Source organism: Panthera tigris, chromosome D2, assembly GCF_018350195.1.
Source record: "Panthera tigris isolate Pti1 chromosome D2, P.tigris_Pti1_mat1.1, whole genome shotgun sequence".
NCBI classification, from domain to species: Eukaryota; Metazoa; Chordata; class Mammalia; order Carnivora; family Felidae; genus Panthera; species Panthera tigris.
The window spans coordinates 38,528,754-38,547,459 of NC_056670.1; the positions used below are offsets into that span (position 1 = coordinate 38,528,754).

Sequence of the window (18,706 nt, forward strand, 5' to 3'; positions counted from 1 at the left end):
GTAGAAAAAGGGGACATCTCTTTGGGCCCAGACACAGCTTGAGTGGGGACTTCCAGGAGGCTCTGACTCCAGTCTTGGAGGAGTGGGAAAAAACCGCATTAATGGATAGAAAGTGTTTGACTCTCAGCCCAACGCCTTCCTGGCTGTGTGACCCTGGTCATGTTGCTTCCCCTCTCTTAGCCTTTTAGGATTAAGTAAATTACTAATGCACAGGGTCAGGCCTGGTGCCTAAACATGGCAGGTCCAGGACAAATGGAGGATTCCAGACTGCTCCTCAGTGAGCTGCCTGTCATAACTCCTTCGCCTCTCCACACCCAAGACTCTTAGCCTTCCACGCCTTCATCCTTTTTCTGTGGGGGCTGGAGCTGCCGGCCCCATCCATTCCTGGGGCCGATAACCCCAATTGTCCATTGATCTCCAATGTCACCTCACCTGTGAGCGTCTCCTTCATCAGCTGGACATTCTGTTCTATAGATTAAGACACATAGGACATGCAGTTGTCCCCATGATCTTTGCTATCTCTCCTGCTGCCTGCCACCCACCCTGAGTCTCACCAGTGTTCCAGGCCAGGACCGGGGGGCACTCAGCAAGGAGAAAAGCCTCTGGGCCCCAAGGTGGCTGCCTAGGTGGGTCTGGGCTCCTGATGCCTGCTTAGGGCTTCCCTGGGTGGGCTGAGTGCCCCTCAGTTTCCAGGAACAACATATCGGTCATTCAATAATCATTAGCAAGGCCCCACTAGGTCCCTGACCCTACATAAAATACTGTGTGCATCCTGGGAAAAGTCTACCTAGAGACAGAGTCTTGTGAGGCCACCTAATCCCCACTCACCATCCTGCTCTACAAAAGGGGAATCCAAGACCTAGAAAGCCAGAGAAGTCTGCTCGAAACCGCCCACCCATTTGGGGGCACTTGGGTGCTCACTGCGGAGGAAGAGGGCCCTAAAGAGAGAGCCCCACAGTGCAGGTTTCTAGCCCTCTGGGCACTTAGCTTCACCAACAGCGCCCCCTGCTGGCCGACTGGGCACCATGACTCGTCCCTGGCCCCAGGAGCCCTCTGGGAGTGAGCGCTGGCTGGGGCTCTGTAGGAGTCAACTCAGAAGGAGAAACTCAGCCCCTGCCTGGGGAACCGACAGGAGTAGCAAGGAGAGCAACACTTCTCCCATGACACACACCTGCCACACCGCAGCAGTCTCCAGGGGGGACCCCCAGCCCCTCCCTACTCGTTGCACCAAAGTTTAGGTTGTAATGGGAAAGCCAGGATGCTGGAGCTGGCTGCGACTACTAAAACTTCTGAGCCTCAGTTTCCTCACTTAGAAGGAGCTCAACAAATAGTCGCCTAGTGGGTAAGACAGAGTGACGGCTGACTTGACCAAGAGTGCCATGAACATAAAAGAATTATCTTAATCTCTCCGTGGCCGAGAGATCTAGCAAGAAGACCCGGCACAGGACAGACAGATATTGAAAAGCATATACTGGGTGAGTTGGAAGCGTGCCTGGATGGGTACGTGTAGACTGAAGGTGTTGGGATGGATGCGTGGGTAAGTGGATGGGTAGACAGATGGGCGGACGGGCATTTAGACGGACAACGATGTATAGAGAAGTTGGCTATCTGGGACTATAAATGTGTGATAGGTGGGGTGGATGGAAGGATGTTGGTGGGCGAGGGTAGAAAAAATAAATGTTGGGCGCTACCCCCACTTTTACCTTTTTGTGGGAGAGTTCCAAGGCAGAGTGAACCCAGAAAGCATGTATCAGAAGTACAAATGCCCAAAGGACCCACACACCCCACTCCTAAGAGTATGTTCTCTAGATTAATTCACACGTGGGCGATGTGACCAATACAAAAGGTGACCCTGCAACACTGTTGGCAATAATGAATCTGGAGACAGCTTCGGGCCTCATCACTCGGTCTGCAGCGTGAGACTTCTGAGCGGAAGGGCCTCGTTTGGGGCCTCAGGCCTTAGAGCAGTGCCTGGCAGGGGTGGACATTCAGAATTTAGTTGGATAAATTTCAGAATTTCGTTGGATTCATTAGTACCTTGGAATACGGTGCAGCCATTAAAAAATGAAAAGGCTCTTTATGTCTTGATGTGGAATAAACTTTGAAATATTATCAAGAGGGAAAAAGCAAGGTCCAAGTAGTGTGTATAGAACGTTATCGTTTTATGTGTTTCTTAAGGGGTGGCAGGGGACAGTACCCATAGTTCTTTGCTTCTCTAAGATGAGACCCTCAGGAGACTGGTGACACTGGTCCTCCCAGGAAGGCCATCTGGGGGCTGGGGACAGGGTCAGCACTTCGCTGGATACCCTCGTGGGCTTTGATTTTGGAACCACGCAAATGAGTTGCCTTTTCAAGTACAAATGGAGCGGTGAGAAGTGCTTTGAAGGAACTGTGTAGCAAAGAGCTCCTTGGAAAACAACCAGGCCTTTCTTCCCAAGACTGGGCCTGGACACGCCATGCTGGTAGTTCGCTCAAGCCCAGGGTGCTCGTGCTGGGGGCAGAGAGCCAGGACATGGAAGCAGACAGGCACAGACAGACACAGTCCAGTCTCCTACTAGCCATGGGGACTTGGCAGATCTCAGACCTCAGTTTCCTCATCTGTAAAAGGAGGATAATTTTAGTCTTACAGAATGGGCACGAAGAGTAAAGGAGAGAATGCAGGGGCCCAGCATACCCGAAGTGCCTGGTAAATGGGACCTTTGGTGACACAGCAGGAGATGAGGGGCCTTCTGGGAGGGCAGTGTCACAGGATAGCAGAAGAAACCAAGGGCCATGGGCCTCTGTTCAGCACTCTGTGTCTGAACCATGTGTCTGCAGCCTGAAATGCCCGCTGGGTTACCGAAAGCAAACCCAGAAGCCATGGGCCGACTTCTGCTTTGCCCCAGGGACCTGGACCCCTGAACAGTGGGTAGACTATCTCCTCTCTCTCCAGTTTTTTCTCTTTCTTTCTTTCTTTCTTTCTTTCTTTCTTTCTTTCTTTCTTTCTTTTCTTTTCTTTCTTTTCTTTCTTTCTTTCTCTTTCTTTCTTTCTCTTTCTTTCTCTCTCTCTTTCTTTCTTTGTCTGTCTCTGTCTCTCTCTCTCCATCTCTGCCTTTGCCATTGTCCCCCCCCCCCCCCAGTGGCCTGAGGACCCCAGGGCCTTTCTGAAGGTGACAGGGTTGCCTTCATTTACTCAGCTTCCCCACCCGGAAGGAAGTCACACTCCTGTTAAAGTTCCCAAGGCCCACAGCCATTCAGGGAGTGAGCCCGGTGACCATGACATTCATGTACCCTGCCCACTGAGCCGTGAGCTGATAGTTGGAGCCCTAGTTCCTGGTATGGGCTTTGACACTGGCTCCCTGTGCCACCATGGGTGACTCGCTTCCCCCTCTGAGCCTCAGTTTCCTCGTCTTGAAAGGAGGGGTGGCGCTAAGTCCCGCCCTTCTCCTTTCCCAGGAAGGCAAAGGGGCAAATGGAATTGTGGTCCGTAGTGTGGAGAACTCTGAAGCATGGGGGGTTGGGGGGGGGGGGATCCTGGTGCCACGACAGGATGCTGCACTTACGCCACACACGCAGTGAGGGTCACGTGGGAAGACCCCTACACGTGTGCGCGCGCACACAGAGCCACGTCACGTAGGCTGAGCCCTGAACTGGGAATCGGAAGGTGGGGTCGCCGTCCCCACCGCCCCCTAACACGCACGCGCGTGTGGTAACGTGTGTGCCGAATGTGCAGTTCACATCGTGTCCCACGTGGCCGTGCCTGCGCAGTGCTCACGTGAGTCATCCCCAGAGATCACCCAGGAGCAACTCCTGCTCCCAGCCCAGGTGGGCTTCCCCGGGGGCTGGGCAGCTGTGGCCGAAGTTCCTCCCTCCATTGCAGGACCGGCTGGGACAGGGGCCGCCGCAGCTCAGAAAGGGCCCTGGAACCTGCCAGGAGCCACTGGGCCGGCACGTCCGCGTTGAGGCTGGGGAGCGGCCGTGAGGCCGTCGGGCCCGGCACGACCCCAGTGACACCCGCTCTCCTCTGTCTTCACAGGCTGGACAACGTTCATGGCTCTCGGGTAGAACCCAGTGAAACGGCCAGAATGAATTCTATGGACAGGCACATCCAACAGACCAATGACCGACTACAGTGCATCAAGCAGGTGGGTGTGCGGCCTGGGCCCACTCCTCCTCCCCTGCCCAGCCTGGCCTAGCTGGCGAGGGCCGGGCCGCCACGGCAGCAGAGCAGGAGAGGTGCTGGCCTGCCCTACGTAGCCGGGCCTCTTGGGCGCTGGGTGGAGGTGACGGCAGGCAAGGGCTCACTGCCTGGGTCTCCCTGACCCCCTCGTGAGAACATTCCTGGCAGAGATCAGCCTAACTCCTGCATTGCACAGCAGGGCTCACCTGCCAGCTCCGCCCTGTCCTGTCCCTTCCCTCCCCTCCCTCCCCTCCCCTTTCTCCCCTTCCCCTCCCTTCACTCTCCTCCCCTCCCTCCCCTCCTCCCTCCTCTCCTTTCCCTCCCCTCCCTCCCTCTCCTTCCCTTCCCCCCTCCTCCCCCTTCTCCCATTCCCTCCCCCCTCCCCTCCCCTCCCCTTCCCTTTCCTCCCCTCCCCTCCCCTCCCTTCCCTTCCCCTTTGCTTCTCTCTCTTCCCCTCCCCTCCCCTCCCCTTCCTTCCCTTTCCCTCCCCTTCCCTTCTCTCTCCTCCCCTCCCCTCCCTTCCCTTCCCCTCCCCTCCTCTCTCCTCCCTTCCCCTCCCCTCCCTTCCCTTCCCCTCCCCTCCTCTCTCCTCCCTTCCCCTCCCCTTCCTTCCCCTACCCTCCCCTTCCTTTCCCTCCCCTCTCCTCTTCTCCCTTCCTTTCCCCTTCCCTTCCCTCCCCACCCCTCCCTTCTTTTCCCCTTCCATCTCCCCTCCCCCTCCCTTCCCCTCCCCTTCCTAGCTGTGTGATTTGGGGCCAGTGCCATGCTTTTCTAGGCTCTGCTGTGCCACCTGGGCCACTGTGAAGATGCAGGGAAATGCCCTTCTGCTCCAGTGGTTTCCTATAAAGAAACAGAAAAAGAGAAGGTTCTGGGGAATTTGATCATCTTACAGGAAAGGTAACTGAGGCACAGAGAAGAGAGGGGAGTCAGCTGAAGTCACACAGCCCAGCTTCACTTGTGTGAGGCGGGCCTCATCCCTGAGGGCAGCCAGCTCCCCGTCCTGTTGACGATCACACTGCGCTGAGGGGGTGCTCTGCCTGCCAGCCTCCTCTCCGGATTGTTCAGAATCGGGGCACATTCCAGGTGGGCTCAGAGCCCCCCCACCTCCACCCCACTTTAAGAAGTCTGGCTGAACCAGGGTTGGTGGGCGCCCCCCAGTGTTGGCCAGGAGCGGCGCACTGCCCTCCGGGCGCAGCCTCCTTGCGGCCCCGAGTGCCTGTGCAGACTCTTAAGTGTTACTTTCCTCCAGAAAGCGCTTTGACATCAAAGAGACCTGGGCCCAAATCCTCACTCCTCCATGTGCCCGCAGTCCCTGATCTCAGACCTGTCGCTTTGTTCCTCTGAGCCTCAGTTTCCCCACCCGTCACATGGGTCCGGGCTGTCGCATGGTGGCAGGGGCTGTTGTCCTCAGCGTCTCAGGGGCAGGGAAGCAAGCGCTGGGGTGAGCCCCCTGGCTTAGGTGGCTTAGCAGCACACTCAGGTCACCAGCATGGGCCACTGGCCTCAGGACCCCGGGGGGGGGGGGGAGGGCAGAGCTCGCGGCCCCACCCCCCCTCCAGCCTGCCCTCCCTGAGCGCCAGGGCCCGGTGGAGCTGAGGCTGGTCCTTGGGAACGAAAGCGTGTGTCTTCTCGTAAGCATCGAGCACAGCTCTCTCTCGGAAGCCCGGGCAGGGTCTGAGGAGAGGAAATTGAAGAAGACTGGTTACAGATTGAACTCAGCCCAAACAGCTCCCCCAAACGCCAATTACGCCTCTGCTCACAGTCACAGAATGGAAGCCAGACGGTGCCCTCCCTCCAGCCCTGCTCTTACCTCCTCCTGGAGGCTCTGCAGGGCTGTCTCCCGGCTCAGCCTGTGGCCCTACTTCTCCCAGCCCTGAGGGATGGGCCATCAGTGGCCTCCACCCCCAACAGTACAGTCAGGTGCATGAGCCCCTCCTAGCGCCAGGCACGGTGTTCCTTCTGACACCTGCTCACACCCTGACCTTTCTCCCGTGCCTGGCTCTGCGTCCCCAGAGATCAGGGTGCCCTTTACCCCTTTGAAGCATGGCACACGGGGCTCAGATTTACCAGCCAGCGAGGCCGAGCCCCCACTCCGCCACTTGCTAGCCACCTAACCCTGCTTAAGCTGCCACTCCACCCTGCTTGGTCTGCAGAATGATGCATCGTGATGGATGCCCAGCCAGTGTATGCCCGGGCAGCCGGAAGGCCAGGGATCTCCTCGGCTGCCCTCCCCCAGCCTGCCCGACCTGCGCATGTGCACACACGGGGCACGCAGAGCTGTGCGCTGGGGCCAGATCCCGACACGTTTGCGAGGGCGAGCGGGCCGTCCAGAGGCCTCCCTGGGCCATCCAGAGCTCCCTACCCTCCCACAGCCCCCTCCACACCTCCGGTCAGACACGGCTCAGCACTTAACGTCTGTCTGCTCCACAGCTGCCCCAGAGGGCGGCGTGTCTGGCTGAAGACTGTTGATTCTCAGACGTCCTCTAGCCTAATCAGAAGAGAAAAGCAAGCAGGTCTGCGTGCTCTGAGGATGACAGATGTGTTGGCTGTGCCTGGCTCTGGCGGGTGGGTCTGTGGCTCCCAGAGGGGGCCTTGCAGCCTCGGACTCCCCGCCCTGCCTCACTTCTACAGCACAGCAACCCCCCACCCCCACCGCACCCTGGTTCTAGCGTTGCTCACACTCACCATCCCCCAAGCAGCCCGCTGCCCCTCTTTCCTCCGGGCCGCTGGCTCGGCTGCCTTTCCCCCCCTCTCAGCCCCCGGGATGGGAAGAACCAGTGCCCTCTCCACAGTGTGCCCCACTCAGAGGTCACAGGCACATCTGGGCTGCACGTGCAAAGCCACACCAATCAGCGAATTCTTGCACAGCAGCCTCCCCCATCGCGTGGGCCCTTCTGAGCGTCTACACCCTCCAGCTCTGAGCCCCACTGCTTCCTGGGCACCCAGCCACCCCACCGACTCTGCTTTCTCCCTTGAGCTAGAGGCCCTGTGGGGCATGTGGCAGGCCTCCCTCCAGGCTGAGTTCCTTGGGGGCAGAGGACGTGTCGTATTCATCACAGTCAGCAGAGCCTAGCATGGTGCCCAGGCTGGGGCAGGGCCCACGAAAGTTGAGGGGAAGCAGGGGAGGGGTGAACTGATGGATGGAGAGGAGAGCTAAGGGAATGAGTGGGTGGGTGGATGGATGGGCATAGGGATGGGCAGTTAGGCAGGTGGATATAGATGATGGATGGATAAATGGATGAATGAATGGATGGACGGGAGGTTGGAGAAATTCTGGATGGATACATAGGTAGGTGAATGAATGATAGATGGGAAATGAAGATAGTAGTGAATGGTTGAATGGGTAAGTGGGCAAGGGGATGGATGGATGGATGGATGGATGGACGGATGGAGTGATTCATTTTTGGATGGATGGGCAGGTTGTTTGATTCACAGATGAACTAATAAGAAGATGCATTCATCACGTGGTCTGGGTAGTCAATCCAACTTGGTCTAGGCTTTGTTGTCCCCTGCTCCTGCCCCAGCAGACTCAGTGGCCAGTGGATATAGCCCAGATCTTCTGAGGAATTGTGGAGACAGGCGGACTTTCTGGTGGGAGGTGAGCTATTAGAACCCAGTAACAGCCACAGCCAGGGAGGCCTCTGCCATTGATTCACATCTGTGCTGTCATCCACTGACCATCAAAGGCTGGCCACTCCACATGGCGCTAGGGACCTGTTCTGAAGTGGCCAGGTCGCCGACCGACAACACAGATGGACCATCCTTTGGACAGTTAACTGCTCACCAACCATTTCTGCGTGGGCCTGGCCTCGTGCCAGTCTTGAGAGTTCCACAGGTGAACAGGGCCCTATTTCTCCTCTCAAGATGCTCATAGGAGAGAAGAAACCGTACCAAGTTCAGAACAATAGCAGCCTTTACCTGGCACCTACTTGGTAATAGGGAGGTCATTATTTGAATCACTCCTAAACTTTGTAGCAGTCCTGTAAGCTGTGTGACAGCTTTTTACCAATGTGTGACCCCATTTTACCGATGAGGGGTCTGGGGCTCAGTGACTGAGATAAATAAGTCTGACCCAGGTCACCCGTTCCTGTGCAGTCCAGTGACCTCATAGACGAAACAGGAAACAAAAGCGCAGAGAGGAGATGGGTCTTGGGCCAAGGCCACAGAGCCACAGAGCAACAGTCACTGAACGGGATGCCCTGTGCCCAGTGTGTCGGGCCCACCAGTGACCACCCAGAGCCCAAGCTGAAGGCCACATGAGCTGGCCGGCACAAAGGTGGAGAAGCTTGGAGGTGGGCTGGCCAAGATACGGACGGCTGCGTGCTCAGGGGCCAGAACAAAACTGGGCCCCTGGGACTGGCCTCAGAGGCCACTTGTGAGCCCAAGAGCCCTGCAGGGTGAGGGTGCTATGGGCAGGCAGCTCTGAGAGCAGCATGTGGTGACTGCTGACCCTGCTAATTGGGTGTGACATCACATAAATAAACGGAATAACTCGGTTAGCAGAGAGAGTCTGCTGGGCAAGGAATTAGCCGATTTGCATGGCTTTCCACTCGGAGCCCAGACGGCCAGGCCACCCGTTTAAAGAGAGAGCACAGGAGGCGGAGGTGAGGACCCACCCCTGCCCTCTCCAAGGGCCCTTTTCTCCATGTGGAGGTTCCTCCCAGCTCTGCCTCTGCAGAAGGAGCCCGTGTGAGCCAGGGCTGAGAGCTGCACGGAACAGCTGTGCTTCCCGGGGAGACTCCGGGAGGCAGAGTCAGGGCCAAGGGCAGCCCCGCGTGGGAGCACCCCACGCGCCAGGCGCCTCGCCAGGGGCCGCACGAGTCTCATCTTGTCCAGCCCTCCCCGGCCCCGTGACGGAGGGCCTGCTGCTGTTCGCCTGCCCTCTCTCTCTCTCTCCTTCGCTGCTCCCTCTCCCTTTTCTCCCCTAGAGGCACCTTGTTCTAAGTCATTTCACTCTCTTCCGTCCATTTTAAAATTTTTCTTGCACAGACCATGTTGTAACGATAGTCACAAAACCCTAAGCGAAAGAAACAAAAGTTTCCCGCCGCTAAGCCGTGATCTGTCATCCCCCTTTTACAGAGGGCCAACGGAGGGAGGTTGGGGAAGGTGAGGGGCTGCCCTGGGTCAGCAGCAAGCGGGAGGTGAAGGCAGAGGGAGCCCCCGGCGCCCCGCACTTTCCATTCCTTCCCAATTCTGGGATCTGGCCGCTGCTAAGACCCCTCCCTGCTTCGGCTCCAGGGCAGACTTGAGCTGCAGGAGGGAATAGAGTGCCCCCCCCCCCGCAACCGCAGGGGAAGCCACTGTTCCCTGTCTCTCCCAGCACCAAGGCAACAGGGGCCTCAGAAGTTCCCACCAACCCTTTTGCAGCTGGCCTCACCTCCGACCCTTGTGGATACGCCCTAGGTGTCCCTCTGGAGGACCCACAGTCAGTGACACCCATCGCTGGGATCCCAGCTCTGCACCTAGCCTGCTGTGTGACCCTGGGCGAGTCACCCACCCGCTGGGCTAAGGCCCAGCCCCCCGGGGCCTGGGGAGACCTGGGCGGGGGTTAGAGAGTGAAGCGCCCACCACCCACCCAGTCGGCCCCGTGGCCTGGGTCCCAAGCAGAATCTAGAGGCCTTGGTGTCAAAATTCAGTCTCTGTTGACTCAGACCCGCTGACCGGGAGGGGCTTGAGTTCGGGCAGGGACCCCTCCCGACAATGCCAGCAGCTTCCGAGCCTAGCCAGACTGGGCCCGGGGAAATCTGGCTTTGGGGAGCTAAGTCACACACACCAGACCCCCGTGTGAGAATAGCCTGGGCACAGTGTGCTTATAGTTGACCCCCTGGCTGAGTTTGGCCTGGGGGTCTCTTTCTGATCCACCTGACCCCTGCCCTTGGTGGGCCATGGCCGCACTTGCTCTGAAGCCAGAGCTGGTGGGCGTCCAGACCTGGGTGGTGATGGTTAGCAGGAGTGGGCTTCACCAAGAAGGAATCTCCAGCGCAAGACTGCCCTGGCTTAGGGAGAGCCAGTCCCCAACTTGGGGGTCACGGGCTACCCTCCTGAACCCTGCAGAGCTCACCCGCCCCTACTGCCAGGATCCAGGAAACACTTTAATACTCTCATCTTTCTCCAGACCTTGGTTTTCCCATCTTTGCAATGGGGCTACTAACCCCCATCCTGCCAGGGATGAGGTGGGGTGGATGCAAAGGGAAAGCGAGAGAGAGGGAGTTTGAGAAGGTTCCTTATTCCTGGCCCGCCCCTTTCTTCGAGTCTCCTCCCCAGTGGGACCCAGGGTCTTCACCACCCCAGACCTGCACGTTGCCCTGCTGGCCTTGTTCCTGGAGCTTCATGCTGCCTCCTTCCCTCTCCCACAGCACTTACAGAACCCTGCTAACTTCCACAATGCCGCCACGGAGCTGCTGGACTGGTGTGGGGACCCGCGAGCCTTCCAGCGCCCCTTCGAGCAGAGCCTGATGGGCTGTTTGACGGTGAGTCTGCACCCCCTCCCCCACCTGCACCCAGGGCGAATGCCTGGGGACCCGTGTGCCTGTCCAGCTGTCGGAGAGGCCGCAGATAACAGAGGATGAGAGATAGAAAGACAGCAGTGCTGGAGGGCACAGCCCGTCTGTGTGCACCACCCCCCAACATACAGCCTCCGGGAAACCAGTCTGATGGGGAGACGCGGCTGTCAGAGTGATATGGGCTCCCCACACCTGATGGGAAAGCACAGCGCCTCGCTGGGTTGGAGGGGGTGGGGAAGCTCCAGGTCTGGTGAGGGTAAATGTTCCACCCTCAGCAAAGCAGGATTTCTAGCCATTCTTTAAAAAGAAAAAAAAAAAAAGTTTATTTTGAGAGAGGGAGAGAGAGAGTGTGCACACACAGGAGGAGGGGCAGAGAGAGAGAGAGAGAGAGAGAGAGAGAGAGAGACTCCCAAGCGGGCTCCACACTATCAACACAGAGCCTGATGCAGGGCTCGAACTCACAAACCATGAGATCATGACCTGAGCTGAAACCAAGAGTCAGACTCTTAACCGACTGAACCACCCAGGCGCCCTGAGTCATTCTTTTATCCGGTGGTTCATTCGTCCATTTGGGCAAACGTCTATCGAGCTCTTTTTGTAGTCATCCATTCTTCTACCCATTCATTTAAGCATTTAATGAGCTCCTACTACATCCATCCATCTGTCCAAATAAACATCGATTGAGCCCTCGTTTATCACATATGATCCCCTCTGCAAAGCCCTGCGAAACCACAGAGTAAGACTTTGCCAAGCGCGATTCCCTCTTTAGCAGGGAGACCGGTGTGGAAAGAGATGGTCGAGAGAATTGTGTACGAGGTGAGGCGGCCCAGAGAAGGGAAGCGTGAACTGCCTGGGAGGTGGGGCGGCTTGTGGAAAACTGGGGCAAGGAGCTGCAGATACCCCTGCGGGTATCTTGGACAGCATGTGCAAAGGCCCAGAGAGACCACAGAACCCAGAGAGCCGAAATTCACTCAGCTTGATAAGGGCCTGGGTTGCAGGCTGAGCAGATGCCAGGCCCAGAACTTGTGGCATGATTTGTCAAGTCTCGGAACTCACCGGCTGACAGCCATGGGGAAGGAGCTTGCTGCTTGTGAATGACCCCAGCCACATGACGTGCATCCATAAGCTCGAGGGAGCCTTGGGGACCAGTGAGGGCAGCTTCTCAAAAGGCCCTGAGTCAGCTTTTTTTTTTTTTAATTTTTTTGAATGTTTATTTATTTTTGAGAGAGAGAGAGAGAGACAGAGCATGAGCAGGGGAGGGGCAGAGAGAGAGGGAGACACAGAATCCAAAGCAGGCTCCAGGCTCCGAGCCGTCAGCACAGAGCCCGATGCGGGGCTTGAACTCACAAGCCGTGAGATCATGACCTGAGCCGAAGTCGGATGCTCAACCGACTGAGCCACCCAGGTGCCCCAGCCCTGAGTCAGCTTTGAAGGGAACATGGGTAAACAGATTTCTGGAGAGCCCAGCTACCCCAAGGCTTGGAGAGGAGGAGCCAAGGCAGATGCCTGGACAGGTAGGAATCTTTGGTGAAGTTCAGGGGCACCATGTTCCCTGAAAAGCTCCAGATGGGAGGGAGGCAAAAGAGCATGGCCCTGGCCTGGAGCAAAAGGAAGAGTGACATTCTCATGGGTCATCATTATAAAATGATGACCTTCTGTGCCCTTCTGTGCCTGCCACTGAGCGTGGTCCGCTGCATAGACCTTCTCACTGAATCCTTACATTCCATGAAGCCGGCCCTGCCATTGTCCCCATTTTATAGAGGAGGAAACTGAGGCTTGCTGTGATGGCTTCCCAAGGTCACACAGCCAGCTAGAAGTGGGTGTGGGATTCAAGGCGAGACCCCTCTAGAGGGAATGCTCCTGGCCAGTGGGGATGCCAGCCGGGGTGGGGGGCAGCTCCTCAGGGCTCCTCCATTTGTCCGAGGCCGATGCTGTCTGGTTTCCTTGGGGCCACGAGGCCAAATCAGGCGCTGCCCAGCCCTCCTCATCCTCCAGCCCGCTGGGCTCCCCTCCCTCTACCAGCTCCCTTAATCCTCTTTGCGGGGATCCTGGTTCAGGCTAAGCCCCACAGGCAGGGACAGATGTTACTAGAGGCCCCCTCATTCCCATCCCAGCTGCCAGCAGCCATAAGTCAAGCAGGAGGTGGGGGACCGTGCACAAGGTGTGGCCAGACTGGCTGCCACAATCCCCCAGCACCCCGCCCCGAGCCTGGCCCTGCCTGGGATATAGGGATTCAGAGCTGAATCAGACGATGGCATGGGGTGTGAGGTGACCAGTAGCTGGCCCCGCCCCAGCTCTGCCATTTATTCACTGAACAGACATTCACTGAGGCCTTATGCCGGGCACTGGAGGAGTGCACAAGCACAGCGGACCTCTCTCAAGCAGCGTATGTTCCAGTGAGGAAGGGAGGCACTGAACTCATAAAAGAGTAAATAAGGACATACATCAGTGCCCTGGGAGAGGGGTAGAGTGCTGGCTGGGAAAAGTCTCCTGAGGAGGTGACCCCCAGCCGAGACCTGAATGGCAAGAAGGAGTCATCCATGAGAGGGGAGGGTGCTCCGGGCAGAGGGCACTGCTAGTGCAAAGGCCCTGAGGCTTGATTTGTTCAAGGAACAGAAGGAAGTCTCAGATGGCTGGAGCACAGAAGAGGGAGAAGGATACAAGAAAAGGTCAAAAAGGGAAGCAGCAACAAGCCAAGACAGGGCCTGCAGCTGAGGGAGAAGAGCTTGGATATTATTTGAAGGGTGATGGAGGGCCTTGAAGGATCTTAAGCAGGTGAGTGATGGGATATGATTTGGGTGAGGACAGAAGCACTAAGGGGAGCATCCTTGGAGGATAGGCTGGAAGGATTCTGGAGGTCTTCCCGGAGGAGGGAGCCCAGGGAGGAGCCCGTAGGCTCTGACTAGCCAGTGGGGAGGCTGTGGCTTCCTGGGCAGGGGCAGCTGTGTGGACAGAGGCACAGCGCCAGCTCTCCTGGGCCTCCCCTCATCACACGACAGCCTAAGGCACGCACTTGTTCAGTGTGGGCTTTGACCCCCACCTCTCTGGCCTGCTGCCTAGCCAAAAGGGGCCTTTGGTTCACCTGCCTCAGTTGCAGAGACGGGAGTTTGACTGTCCCTTGGAGCTCAACAGAACCAGCAGCAGGGAAGTGTGGGGAATGGGGAGTCACAGAAGACAATCTCAGTACCCAAGGCGTTTTCCTGGCTCCTCGGTCCTTATGAAGACCCTGTATGGCAGGCAGGGGAAGGATCACCGCTTCTGTTTTACAAACAAGGCAACTCAGGCGGCGAGGGGACAGCGTCCTACCGTCCCAGGCTGGTTCTACTGCCCGCCCAGGGCCCCGCTGCTGGTCCTCCCGTCCCCCTGCACATCCTCAGCCCCAGCCATGTCGTGCGGGAGGGACAGGATGGGGGAGGTCAGAGATCCCAGGGGGCCTAAACAGGGCAAAGCTGCTGAGCTCCCCCGCATGCACCCCTCCCCATCCAGTGGCAGGCCGGGCACTCCAGGTTGCCACGATCCCCTGGGTGACCCCTGGGAACAAATTCCTCTGGATCCGGCTTACTTGGAGGACAGAAATTAAAAACCACTTCGCCTCAGTCAGTAAACGGGCGCATCTTTGTCATACTGGGGCTGGGCCCTGGGGCGAAAGCAGCCAGCAGCCCCCTTGCCCCACCCTCCCCTTCAGGCCCTCTGACCCCAGGATGCAGAAGTGCAGGAGCCCTGTGGCCCCTCCCAAGGGGCAAGGGGTGTGAGCCGTGGTCACCGCTTCAGACCACGTTTATCCTAACCGTGCCAGGGGCTCCCTTCCTGGCCCTTCCCTTAACATCAGGCCTCTCTGGAGTCAGTCATCCTTCCTCCCCGAAGGTAGAACACACTTGATATGCTCTAGGAACAGAAAGAAGGAGGCCAGAGAACAGGAGAGGGGAGACCGGAAGGAGAGGAGGTGGCATGAGGGAAACAGGCGCCAGCTAGCTGAGAGCAGTGCCCTCCCCATCTCTCCAGTGGCAGCCTCCCCTTAGCCTCAGAGAACTCGCTGCTGAAGCCGTCGGGGTATGTCCGTAAATAGCATTCATTGAGCTGTGTGCCTAGTCCTGGCTCCCATCCTCTCAAGGAGGGCACTGCACAGGGGAGCCGACTGAGGCCCAGAGAGCTGAGTCACTTGGGTGAGGTAGGACAGCTAGCAGGTGGCGGAACCAGAGCCCCATCTCGTGCCTGACTCCAGAGCAGCAGCGGCAACAGCCACAGACACCTGCCGACCCCTGCACTGAGATGGGGAAGGGGGGCAGAGAGGGAAATGAGGGCTGTGCCCTGAGGGGCTTGTGTTATGACCATGAGACAGAACTGGGACACACAGAACTGTCAGAGCCCCCCAGCACACAACCTTGGCTATAGAGGACGTCCTTGCACTTTTACCGAGGAGAAACCTGAGGCTCAGAGAGGTTAAGTAACCTGCCTTAGGCTGCACAGGATACGGTGGAGCAGAATTTGAGTGCAGGCCTGGCGTGCCTCCAGTTCCCCCCCGACTCCCTCAGAGGGCGTCAGAATCCAGCCCCACGCCGGGAACAGAAGTCCTTTCCCTAGCATCCCCCAGACAGCTTGTCCTGCTTCGGAGCCAAGAGGCTCACCACTTTTCAAGGCAACACTCTCTCTTTATGGGACTAACGTAACTGGCTGCGGGACCTCGAGCACACGCCCTCTGTCATCTCTGGGCTTCAGTCTCCCTCTCTGTGGCATGAGGGGCTGGACTCCCTGACCCCTAGGTCCCTCTGGGACCCCGGGTCTCCGTCTCAGGCCTCCCGGAGCTGGCTGGGCCTGGGCAGCCAGCAGAGGGCAGCAGCACCTCTGCAGAGGCCTTTGTGGAGGAGGGGTCTTCCCCTGGCCCACCTTAGGGAAGGATTCCATGCCCCCCCACCCCCCCCACCCCCCACCACCCCCCCCCCCCCGCCACTGAGGTGAAACACAACAGGATACACAGCCAAGTCCACCCCCGCCCTGCCCCGTCAGTCAGACCTGCCTCACAGGACTTTCCTGGGGTCTGCAGGCTGGGCCAGAGGAAGCCAGGGGGTGCACATAAGGCACTCTAGGGCCTCAGGGTCCAGCTTAGCCACGCCTGTGCTGTGCTGCCCTTCAGCAAGGCCCTACCCTCTCTGGGCCTTGGTGAAAGGAGGCTGTTGCCAGTGACCCTGCTGAACGCTGGGGCTCAGGGGATTTGGCGACAAGCTGACCTTCCCAGGCCTGCAGAACAGCCCTTATACCAGCACCAGGCCTCTCTTGCTCAATTTAGCTAGTTTGCTTTTTGGTTTTTTGGTTGGTTTTTGTTGTTGTTTAAACCAGAGCAACAGGATTAGCCAGTATTGGCCAAACAGAGGGACCTTTGCCTTCCTGCCCTCAACACAAGGGCTGAGGGTTCTCCCTGCAGTTATGGCCTTAACCCTTTTGGGGCTGAAAAAGAGGGCCTCTCGTGGAAAGAGCCCAGGCTCCACAGGCTGACTGCCTGGGATTGCATCCTGGCTCTATCGTGGACAAGATTTGAAACCTTTGGCTGTTCTTCACACTCAGTTTCCTCATCTGTGAAACAGAGATAAGAATTCCTCCTCCTGGAGCTATCGTCAGAATTTGGCACTTTGCTGCGTACAAAGCTTTTACTTGGCCCCTCTTACCGGGGAGACCATATGCTCATTACACTATTTGCCCTTGTCAACATTTCCCACAAACAGCAGCCTCACTGATGCACTCGTCCGAACAAACTGCTCACTCACATCCACTCCAAGGTTCCACCAAAGAAAAGGGCACCATAGTCAACATCTAAGCTGAAGTGACCCTTCCCGACCCACTGTAGAGAGTGCCTGTCTCCAGACCTGAAATGTTCAACAGGCCACAGAGAATAAGTGGCCTTGGTTTTGCTGAGTGGACGGTGAGCCTAACAGTGAGGATGCCCTGCCCAGAGGTGGCCCAGAGCCTCTGGATCATGGGGTGTGTGTAGGGACAGGAGGTGCGGCAAGAACCACAGTCAGGGGCAAATAGAGCCTGTGGAAAAGAGGCCCGGGGGAACAGAAGGCTTCTGTGTCAGGGACTTCTGTTTGCAGCAGAGAAGCTGAGCAAACATTCAAACCTGAGAAGTCCTTTTTCCTCCTTGCCCTGGGACTTCCCAGGAGGTGGGGGGGGGGGGGTGCAGGGAGACAGGGGCCCATTCCAAGAGGCTGTGGGTATCCTGGGAAGGGGGAGTCCGCTGGCTCCTCCCTGGTTCACCATGGGCAGTCTGTCCAGGCCTTAAGTATCCATAGTTTTTAAATGAGAGGGTTGGCCTAGATTAGCTGTTTTCCCAACCTTTCTAGCCCTAGACCCCTTGTAACGAACCCTTAAATATAAAACAGATAATGAAGAGCTATCCCAGTGGTTACAGAGGCTGGGCCAAAACCCATGGCAGCCGGAGGCCCTCTGAGCACCTGCCTCCGGGGCAGGTGGTCTCTAACGGCTTGCTGTCGCTGCCGGAGTCTTCTCTTTCTCAAAAGAACGAGCTCCCACATCTGGGAGCACTCCTTTCCCACTCAGCCATAACCGCCCCAGCTGCTTAGCCTGCACCGACTCCCATCTTCCAAGGTCCTTCCTTCTTAATAAGTAAACCTAATTTTGCTGCTGTTAATGAGGAAGGCGGGCAGGAGGGAGCCGGTCTGGCAATGGCAGGACACCTGGGAACGGGTGGGGAAGGCGCGAAGCCTGACAGGTGTGAGCCTGCAGAGCCGTCCGTGGGTCCCCCAGGAGCACCCCATCCCACACTGCCCCCGGGGACTGTCAGCCCTCCTAGCCCCTCACCTGTCCCCCTTCCGACCCGTACTTTGGAGGTTCTCAAGGAGAAAGAAGGGACCTCCGGGCTTCAAATACACAGCCGTTAGCAAGCTTCCATCAACATGCTTATGGGAGCCTCCCGTGTGCTGAGCAGGTGCATGGCGCCGGGTACAGACCCCAGGCTGAGCATGAGGGTCCTGCAGCCTCTGGGCTGGGGTCTGAGAGGCTGCAGGTCACCTGGCCCAGAGCGGAGCACTGGGGAGCATAGGCGTGTGCATCTGGAAAAGCCTTAGCGGTCTGTCGAAGCTGAAGCTCCGTGAGCAGCGTGTCCAGTGCTTATCCTCGAGCACAGATCTTGACTCGGGCTGAACCAAAGCTGCTGGGTGAGGGCCATGCCTAGAGTAGTGAGGGCAGTGAGCATCCATGATGGGGGGGGAGGGTGCAGGCGCTCAGGGAGGGGATGGGAAGAGGTGCCAGGAGACTTCCCGAGGGCCTGGACTCAGAAGGGAGTTTGGGGAACTGCCGTGGGGGAAGAGAGGCCCGGCCTGCAGCCACCCAAAACACGGTGGTACAGTACCCCCAGCCGCCTTCTGGAATGTGGCCGCATCGAGTCCTTGAAAGCTGTAGGGCCTGGGCTTTGGGGTCAGGCCCACCAGCCGACCGGAAACCCCTGAGGGCAGGGGCCAGGATCCCTGGGCCTGGCACGGAGGAGGTGCTCATCAGTGTTTGCTGAGTGAGCAAGGCACAATCTGAGTCCCAGCTCTGCCTGATCTTGGGGACCTGCCTTAGCCCGCGCACCTCACCTGCCTCACCTGTTAAACGGACACACGTGCCACTCTGGGCTCGGAAGCCGGGCGCCGGCAGGGACTCACTCTGCCCTCCCTCTCCCTCTTGCTCGCAGGTGGTCAGTCGGGTGGCAGCACAGCAAGGGTTCGACCTGGACCTCGGTTACAGACTGCTGGCAGTGTGCGCTGCGAATCGAGACAAGTTCACTCCGAAGTCTGCGGGTAGGTGACCGCTGGGGGTTCCACGGACGTCACTGGGCGGTGGGAGTATAACCAGATTCTAACTCAGGGCTGCACGCCACCCCTGTCAGCGGGTGCCTTGGTTCGTCCAGATGTGGCGTGAGCCTCCAGGGACCAGCAGCTTGTCCACCAGGCTGGGCAGCCCATGGCTGAGGCTCCGCCCCTCCTCTCAGGCAGTATGCTTACCTGTGGGGGTGCGTCGGGGCCCGCGAGGGTCCCAAGGCACACCACAC

At 58.0% G+C, this 18,706-nt stretch overlaps 1 protein-coding gene across 6 annotated transcripts in view; it reads left to right on the top strand.

The window, feature by feature from the left end:
- ZMIZ1 (zinc finger MIZ-type containing 1) overlaps positions 1-18,706 on the top strand; it is a 233,121-nt gene that overhangs the window by 119,718 nt on the left and 94,697 nt on the right. For all 6 annotated transcript variants that reach the window (XM_042959832.1, XM_042959833.1, XM_042959834.1 and 3 more), the window contains 3 exons: positions 4,016-4,124; positions 10,516-10,629; positions 18,350-18,455. In XM_042959832.1, the coding sequence (XP_042815766.1) occupies positions 4,065-4,124; positions 10,516-10,629; positions 18,350-18,455 (280 nt within the window). In that variant the 5' untranslated portion in view covers positions 4,016-4,064. The remainder of the gene's footprint in view (positions 1-4,015; positions 4,125-10,515; positions 10,630-18,349; positions 18,456-18,706) is intronic.